We start from the raw sequence: 9,836 nt of genomic DNA, 5'->3' as shown, positions 1-9,836 counted from the left end.
AACAGAAGAGGTTTCAGATCTCAACCATGTCTCAAATTGTGCTTATGTACCATGCGCTCTTAAAACGAACTCGAAACATTTCTCATCGAATTCTTTAGAATGAGACCAGGTCTCATTTGTTTCTATTTGTACCCCCTAATTAATTTAGGAGAACTATCTCCTGTGCTATGACATGAGCAACCTCTGTGCAATAAAACGATCTTCTTGTGGGGGTTTTATAGCCTAACAAATCCCCAAGGAGACTCTAATGGCTGTAATTGATGTTATCAAAATAAAGCAAAATGTCTTGATATTAAGTCCGCTTTACATTATAATAACATCATCAAGCCATTTGGTAATTATTGACTAGGAAAAAACAAGGTCTGGTGGGGCACGGGTGGTGGGTATGGAAGCTACTCTCCAATTAGTTAATGGTGAGCGCCTGGCATGCGGTGTCGAGGAAAATGAAAGGCTTAATCCCCCTATCTCACCATTCCTCTTTCACTCCCTATCGGATAACAGGCTCTTGTCCGTGTGACTCTGTACCTGCCGCTTGTTTAAGGGTTTAATTGCTCCTAATTTGTCCGGCAAAGACCTGCTATTACGGTGCTGCAAAGTTGCAACCAAATTATACCCCTTATGTGAGTCGAGTGGTGATTCCAGTGGAGTGAGGTTTGGTGGGAGGGATGGATGGACGAGGGTCCCTCGTCATTTTCCAGAAAATAAAACACATGGCTGGGCCTATACAGTCCATTACCAGGCTCGAGGCTTGGTTCTGAACGCAAGAGCTTTCTATTAAGCGAGCCGGCTCGGTTCCGGGGATATACAGAAAGAGGGCAAGAATAATTGTTGCATTTGTCAAGAACCATCAGTGTTAGTGAGTATACGTATGGCCTGTACATACGTCTGAGTAGCTACGGTCCAATAAACTGCACAGTTGCACGATCTGGTGTTTTGGTTGCCTCCATCATCCATCCATATATCCATCCATCCGTGGCGCGCATTTAGCGCTTGTCAACGCTTTCACTGAAAGCGTGGTTTGTAAATCTGTCATTCAGATTTTTTTTAGTAGGCTAGACTATTCTAGTGTTAAAAAGTAAACTACGACTGTCCGTGAAAGAATTAAAATGACGTTAAAAACGCCGATTATATAGGCTAACTAACATTTCGGATAATGTTTACATTTATCCTAACCAGCAGGTAAACGCAACATTTTTGTTGTCATGAGAATGATGTATATGAATGTATGTATAGCTACTGAAATTCAATTTATTTTAGTGACGTTTGTTTCTGTTTTAATTGTCTGTTATGTAACATTCAGTGTCTATGTAATGTGTTAATAGCTATCGAACTTTAAAATATATTCCAAATAGAACGTTAAACGCACGTTTCGCTGTTTACTCACACATTAGTATCTCCTTTTCCTTTGAACATCTTGTTTAGCAAACCTAAAGTGAAAGAAAATGTTTTCCTATTACTTAATTCAACCAGGGCGCGGCGGGCAGGGGCTTTCACTCGCTGTGCATTCGGGCCCTCACTGACAGAGTCGGCTTTGTGCCACTTTGTCCGCCGCTGTCACACACTTTAATTCGAGCCTTTCTCTCTCGCATTGAAAACTCTCCACAATGACATTCAATAAGGGCTGGGAGAGTGAAAACCTGGTTATTTTTATATATTCCTTCCCGGACTCTGCGGGGGCCAGCGCGAAGGAATTAATCACTGTTTTTTAACCTCATCGCTTTGAGGTTGTGACGCGACGCGTCTTTCTTCTTCTTCTTTTTTTAGCTAGTGGAAATGATACATTTCCCTCAGAATGGATATACACCCTTAGAACTCATATTTAAAAGAAATCCTATTGTAACAATATGGTTAAATACTAATTGTAAAATAATAATAATAGGTTAATAATAATAATAATATTAATAATAATAATAAATAATATATTTTCTGTTGTGCGCATCCAAAACAGAGATTTGCATGTAGGCTATTGTAATTTGATTTAGGCTATAACTGTAATGATGAAATAAGTATTGTAATGTAATGTTGTCCTGCATATAGGTAGGCTATAGGTAAAACAATGAAAACGGACATAGACTTAAAGGGGGGAAAATAAATAAACCCTAAATATAAAAATATCACAAGAACGATATCTGAAGTAAAAATTTTGGTTCGAGAAGGCAAAGAGCAAAGAGTCCCTGCAAAAACAAAACGTTTATCAGATATTGACAGCCGTGTTCTTTCTTAACTAAATATTATGTCAGTATCTTAAACAGGCTACTATAATGCAATCCTATTTCTGAAACCCTCTCTCAGAAACAAGTCGTTTAATGGTTATAATAGTTAATGATGGTCTGAGCTGCAGGTGGAACTGGGCAGATGAGCCTGGTGACATACGTTATATGCACCGAATGTCTAATGAGTTCACGCAGAACAAACGACGAAGCTCTTTGAATGAAATTAATTAAAAGAGCAATAGTGTCCATGTGATCGCGTGAGAAAGAAAATAAAGTTTAAAACGACACTAAAGAGTAATAGTATAAAAGGAGTGGACATTTTAAAAGGGAGAAGGGGCAGTGCCGCCTCTTGCAGTGTGGGTGGGGCTGACAAGAATAGACTACATTATGCAGTTCATTTAGTTAACAAGTGAAATAATAGGGAAGCGTGCAGAGTGAATGCCGAGAGAAAAGGCACAAAACCCTATTGAGAGCTCTCAGCCGCTAGTAGCGTAACCGTCACATGGGCGCACTGGCTCTCCAACTATTTAAGCAGGAACAGTTTCTCTTCAGCACCATTCCGCCATCCAGCCTTTGGTACACATCCTGGTACGAGACTGACAAAGAGAAACTTTTACGAACTCTCAGACATTAGGTGAAGAAACACAGGGCAGCCAAGATGCCAAGATCGTTTCTTGTGGATTCCTTGATTTTGAGGGAGAACAGCGAAAAAGGAGCCGAGAACAGCCCGCCGTTATTTCCTTACGCCATGCATCCGTCTCATCCTCTCCACGGTCTCTCCGCCGGCTCATGCCACTCTCGAAAAGCGGGGTTGCTGTGCTTTTGCCCGCTGTGCGTCACGTCTCAGCTTCACCCGTCGCCTCCAGCTCTCCCACTCATCAAGGCTTCCTTTCCTGCCTTCGGCTCCCAATACTGTCACACGGCGCTATCCAGACAGCACTCCACGTCTAGCGGCATAAACCTCAACGTCGGCTCGGGGTTATACCAAGCCACATACCCAGTTCCAGATCCACGACAGTTCCACTGCATATCCATAGGTAAGTAGGTTGTGACTGACGTCAGTCACCATAAAAAGTCTACTTTCGTAACTTCATTTCTGTTTAAATGTCACCCGTATCAACAAATGTAATTGAACTCTTTTTTTTGTCTCTTCTACAGAGAATAACAGCAGTCATCTTCAGAGCAGCAAGCGCATGCGCACTGCGTTCACCAGTACGCAGCTCCTGGAGTTGGAAAGGGAGTTCACATCCAACATGTACCTGTCCAGACTTCGGCGCATAGAGATCGCGACTTACCTCAATCTGTCCGAGAAGCAAGTCAAGATCTGGTTCCAGAACCGCCGCGTCAAGCACAAAAAAGAAGGCAAAAGCGGCTCCCACAGGACGGGCTCGCACAACTGCAAGTGCTCGTCGTCCCTGTCCTCCGCCCGGTGCTCTGAGGAAGAAGATGACCTCCCCATGTCACCTCCGACATCAGAAAAAGAGGACGCAGATCTGTCCGTAAGCCCATGAACTCTAGCGCATTGCTCATGACCACCACCTCAAAAGACTCTGTACGCCACACCTGTGGAATCTTGAATGCAGCCAAAAAGCGACGGTCTCTGCGTGCGCCGTCACCTGTAAATAGCGAGAAAGAAAAAAAAAACTTTATATATGTTCGGGGTCTGCGTATCCCTTTAATGTTGTATATTTGTATACATGTTCTATGTTTGTAGTTTTTTCTGAAAACAACTTAAGCCCATAGTTCCGCATCCAAATTCATTTCCTGTCACCAAAAGTTTTTTTTAAATCTGTGTTATCAACGGTCCAAAATTAATTTGTACTTTTTTTTAAAGATATTCAGTTGTTTTGTTTGTATGGGTGGTACAGGGTAGCTTTAAGCACATTTTTGGGACGGAATAAAAAAATATGGGCGGTATCCGATGTAATGGCAGAATTTGTTATTGTACTTTTATTGTAATGAGAATATTTATTTATTTAAAAAACCTTAATGCTGAAAATAAAGAATATTTCTTAGTGACAAAATGTCTAATTTCAGTTGGTTTTAACCATTACACCTGTCATACTGATTTTTTTATGTTAGAAAGCAGCAAAAGCCACAAATTACGTTCTCTTTTTACCTTTAATAAGACTTCTAAGAGTCTTCCAATGTTATGAGGCTTAATTTAAGGTTTGATTGCCTGTGCATGCAGCACAATTGTTATAGTTCTTCTGAAGCATTTTGTAATATTCCGCTTAAAACTTTCTCTAACATGTTATTCGAAAGAGCGCACTGCTAAAATAGAGGATGAACATTCTGGAAAGGATGCAAAAGATGCACAAGTTCTGCGCATCAGCATATGCTCAATCATGACTGCAAGAATAAGAAACACTTTATAAATACGATGGGATCACGTTGCTATAATAATTATTGTCCAATAAGAGGTTTAATATTCTGCATTTTCATATTAATGTGTATTATATATAAGACGTATCTCTACACAAAGTTTTCCCCAAGGGTAAACCTTAAGGCGTAATTGAATAAAACTCACCAAGATGACCAGCGCGTGTTAAGCGCGCGCCAACTCATTTTAATAAACATAAGGTCTTTAAATGGATGAAACAGGAATGTCTGTGACCGTCTGTAAAAGATCACTATAGGATGTCTGTTTAAGTAAAGATAACAACTGATAAAAGACAGATATAACTTTATACAAAATCCTGACTTTTAAAACACTCTAGTTTGGGAACGCTGAGAGTGTACGCTTATCTAAATCACAGATTCTCCGTGCCTCTATATTTACAACTCAAGTGCATCGGTATAGATCTCCGTCAAGAAGTCCAAAGAAACGCGTATTCATCGGGTTCCCTGTGGCATTCCCTGGGGACGCAGCTGAAAGCGCCTGGTGTCCCCCAGGCGCGGGGCCTCTCCGTTAAACACTGAGCCATTTAGCGCACGGTTCTTAACAGTCTCGTGAGAGCGGGTTAATAAAACCCAAAGTAGTGTATTAATACACAGACAATAATGCGCAAATGAATAAAATATGCGAGTCAACGAGACAGATTAATCGATGTTTGTATTTAAATTTATTTAAAGGGGTCTAGACGGACACTTGGTGATGATGGAGATTATTGTGTTTGGATGTTGCGTTTGTGATCGGTGCTATAAGCAAAAATAATTATTTTATTATGTGTATTTCAGAAAAACAAAAATTTGTGCGTCTATTATATGAATTGATCATTTACTAAATAATTAATTAGTTCATACAATATAACTTTTTTTGCTCAATGTCTCCTAAATGAACTGTCATTCCAGTCGACTTTAGAAACTGATTCATTTAATAATTTAGAAACATGCGTGTGCTCTGTGGGGGAAAAAATACACGCTATTTTATTTACGCGAAAAGGGCATTCCAGCCATTCCACGCTTTTTTATTTTTCATCTTCTTTTGCGCACCAGAACTGGAGCTCAGATTACATTTTTAGTTACGCACTACCACATTGTGGGATGCAGGTCTCGACGCGCCCTACTCCATTAACATGGCGCTTTAAATCTTCATTGAAATCATTGAAATTGATTTTAAATGTTGTTTCCTTTGCTGGGAATTTATCACCAGCCATCGGTGTCAACAAAGGACATGGTAAGATCAGCACATTTACTAAATTATTCCAGTCATTGTGTCCTCGGGATACTGCCCTGCTCTTGGAAACGCTCGTTTAATTGTTCACTTAAACATTTTAACAAAACTCTAATATTTGCATTTGTGAAGATATAGGATTAGGCCATTTTGTTAATTACACCATACAGTCTCATTTTGCACCGTGCGTCCTCTGCAAAGCGCCCTTTATCCATTCAATAGCCCGGGGGTACGCGCCCTGGGGGAGTTTTAAGCCTGGTGCTCAAAATTCTCAATTTATTTATTCTTAATTTTGCGCCGATCAATTCATTGAAGCAAAAAGGGCTACAGTGTCTTTTTAGGGGAAGAAAAGCGAATTGTTGACGTGACCCTGACAGGGGCTGCTGAGAGGGCTTGCCTGACGCTCGAGGGCCGCTTGAGTCAACAGACCCCCATCTAGCAGACTCGCCCTTGTCTTTCTTCCAGCTAATTTTTCATTTACGGCTTTTCTTAGACTTGTCTCTTATCTATCAGATTAAAAGAGCAGCTTGTAACAAATCAGTCTGCCTGATTTACAAGAGCATTAAAAGCGGACAAAAGAGGCAGGCCGTCAGTACCTGAGTCTGGTAGACGGTGAGGCGCTGCAGCTGATTCGATGAGTTGAAAATGCGCACGAAACAAAATACTTGAATCCTGAAAAAGAGCCTTTGTATGTTTCTTTAGAAATCAAGCAATTCTGCATGACAAAGGACAATTAATAAGCCGTCTTTTCACGACCAGCAGCTGGTTTCCCTGTCAAGGAAAGTTGGAAAAAATTCGGACTGAATGCGCGCAAAAGCCCTTTGCGCGCAGACAGCTACCCAAGGTGACCCATTTGGCACAGTTAAAATAAGCAGGCTGAGGCAAAAGCGAGGGAACTGTCAAAAACATTTAAGCTGGAATATCTTGAAATTGCAAATCCCTTTATGTGGAGGGACGCTGCCGATCTGGTTTAGACGTACAATGGAGGTGGTTAAGTTGGAGAGGCTTTGGAAACGGACACGTGGCCTCTCAATGAGAGCTTCTTGGGAATCGCGTGGCTCGCAGCGCGTCTACAAACTTTAAACGAGATTTAAACTTGATATTTTCCCAGATTCTAAAAGAACGATTTAGTTACAGATGGACTTAAAGATGATACGATAATAAAAATAAATAAATATACTATATTAACTTTAAAAAATGTAAATTTACTTATTAATCAGCATGTGGCAGTGACCCGCTGTAGCTTCTCCCTTTATGAGTTTCTTCGAAAAATAAAAACAAATATGTATATATTTTGTACAAGTTCAGACTCAAACTCACATAAAGTTAAGAATTCAAGCGAAACACTACATTTTAATTAAACATCAGTTATAGTTTCCATTCTTTATGTAGGTGTATAATATGTTAATAATGGACCTGAGTAGGATTTTCCTACTCTGGAAATCTGTCAGTTTTTGGATACGTTTTGTGTAGATAAACAGATTTGGAAAGTTGTAATTTTTTTTTTTACGGTAGCATGTCTCACAAAAGACTTGTCATATAGTGTTTTTGGCAATAAACAGCATTTCTTTTTCTCCACCGCTTGGTAACTGTGGAAATCACCAATGCTGTTTTTCTTCTTCTTCTTCTTCTTCTTCTTCTTCTTCAAACTTTTGAAGAAATCTGCTTTTGAACTACGTGTGATATTCCTATACCTTTGAAATAAAGTTTAAAATAGAGCGGGCATAAATTATGATTATTTGTCCCTATCCAGTAAGGAAATTCAATAGCATCCAACTGACCTTGTAAGAGCAGCTTACCAGCACTTTATCTTTTACCCAAGTTTGCGCATACAGAAAAAGGAAAACAACCTCAGGAAACATCTAATAAAATATGTCTTACTCAATATGGTATCGCAACTACACTTCTCACAAAGAGAGAAAAGTGTGACAGACTTAACACAGGCCTAAGTATTTGATACCTAAAATGAATTCAGTGTTTGTAAGTGAGCGTTTTAACTCAGTATCACACAGTTTGATGTTGTTCATGCAGAATTTAATCACTCCATACCACAGAGACAATGCGAGGGAGAGCGACTGCTATTCGAATATGCACCTGCAATGTCAAGGGGTCGAGAAATAATGAACAGGGCTGACTTAGAACTGCGCTTTCAAGTGTTAACTCTTGTAAACTGATATAAAGAGACAAGACATACAATAATGCTTAAAAAAACACACTCGCGTATCCGCCTGTATGTTTTCAGCGGCGCTGTCCAAACTTTCACAGCCTTCTAAATTCTCTTTTTGATTGAATTTTGCACAGTTAAACAGTTCCAGCCACCTCCTACCCCCGGTGCCATTGATGTCTTTCTGACCTGATAAAATGCGCTTGGCTGCCGTCAAATGGGCCAGCTTTGCCTGTTCACATTTAAATATGGGAATTAGTCATGAGCCCTGTCACAAGCAGCAGAAATTGCTAAATTGTTGGCCTCTTTTCAGCGACGAGAGCGCTGGGGTCTGCATTCATTAGATTGAATTTAGCGTCGAGGTGAGAGACCTCTGTGGCTGTCTTTTACCGGGATGTCATAACAAGGAATCGTTCTGGAAATGAGGGGGCGTGCGCAAAAGAGAAGAGGAGGGGATCGTCGTCACCGGTTGGAAGCGGCATCATTTCGGTTTGAAGCGGATTCTGTCATTTAGTTGAACAAATTAACTCACAAACACTTCTGAGGGTGGGCACAGTGTATTAGTGAGGCATGGAAACATAATTAATGTAGCTCATGTCACTTTCAAGAGCTTTTGATAGCCGACCGACAGTTGGATATCATCGACTAAATCACAGCAACCACATTTTTTATTACAAAATGTATATTCAAAATTGCAGAGCGCCACACACGGTTGGCCACTTCAGAAGTCTCGATCTCTCTCTCGATTACGCCCCCTTCTCTAGGCCTGAAGTTAACGTAGCAACTTTCAAAAACATACACTGATACGAGGTGTTCTTCAGTGTAACCTTCAAGGCCTTTTTGTCATTTTGTTGCATTTCTTTTTTTGATGTTAGGAAGTTACCAAATTTTTGATATTGTGTCAAATAACTGTAGTAACGGTGGCGGAAAATATGATTAGCCTACCGTGGCAAACAAGGGGTCTCTCTCCTGCTGACTCATTGTCTGTCTACCATTCATAAAACGACTAAACATTTTTTAAACCAACTTCACATGTACGCAGAAATATACGTATTTCTGCATAGACAGAAATGTAAGGTTTAATCAGATAATGACTACAAATTATAAACTCCAACATCAACAGCTTAACGGCGTTAACTAACAAATGAGCATGTTACAGCCTAAACGTATCTGCCAACCACTTTATTTCTAATAGGGAAATGTAGGTGAAATCATTACCTGAACTTCCGTTAGTAGGCTGCTGTCATTCTCTCTGCCCAGTGCCCATGTATCTCCTGGTACATCAGTCTTCAGGCGCAGTGCCAGCTCAAGCTTGAGAGAGGAACACTTGCTTTTGCAGTGGAGCTGCAGCGCCATCTGATGGTATACACAAAAGTCTATCTATCTAATCTAACCATCTTTCTGTCAGGATTCATGTGGCTTAATTATAGGAATGGTAAAAAGACTTTACATTGCCAAAGCATTTGTAACATTAAATTACATACATGCACATTTACATAGATTTATATATAAAAAAAAGAAACAAAAAGTTTAATAACAATGAGAGGAAAACAGCAAAAAGTACACATGCAGTCAATCGATCGATCGATCGGTCTGTCTGTCTGTCTGTCTGTCTGTCTGTCTGTCTATCCAATGCTCAAATCTAATTATCATTCTGTCAGGATTCATGTGGCTTAATTATAGGAATGGTAAAAAGTCTTTACATTGCAAAAGCATTGGTAACATTAAATTACATACATGCACATTTACACAGATTTATAAAAAAAAAGAGAGAGAGGAAAACAGCAAAAAGTACACAATGATTGTCCATCTATCTATCTATCTATCTATCTATCTATCTATC

General features: G+C 39.9%; 1 protein-coding gene across 1 annotated transcript; it reads left to right on the top strand.

Annotated features, from left to right (window-relative positions):
- The first annotated feature begins 2,578 nt into the window (after positions 1-2,578).
- On the top strand, positions 2,579-3,849 carry LOC107719766 (GS homeobox 1-like). Its single transcript, XM_016527273.1, has 2 exons — positions 2,579-3,250; positions 3,372-3,849. Exons 1-2 carry the CDS (start codon positions 2,872-2,874, stop codon positions 3,722-3,724), a joined length of 732 nt encoding a protein of 243 aa, XP_016382759.1. The 5' UTR covers positions 2,579-2,871; the 3' UTR covers positions 3,725-3,849.
- The last annotated feature ends 5,987 nt before the right edge of the window (positions 3,850-9,836 follow it).

The sequence above is a fragment of the Sinocyclocheilus rhinocerous genome, unplaced genomic scaffold (genome assembly GCF_001515625.1).
Source record: "Sinocyclocheilus rhinocerous isolate Xijiao unplaced genomic scaffold, SAMN03320098_v1.1 scaffold571, whole genome shotgun sequence".
In the NCBI taxonomy this organism is placed as follows: Eukaryota; Metazoa; Chordata; class Actinopteri; order Cypriniformes; family Cyprinidae; genus Sinocyclocheilus; species Sinocyclocheilus rhinocerous.
Note: the sequence above shows the minus strand (reverse complement) of the source record. Positions and strands in the feature narration are given on the sequence as shown.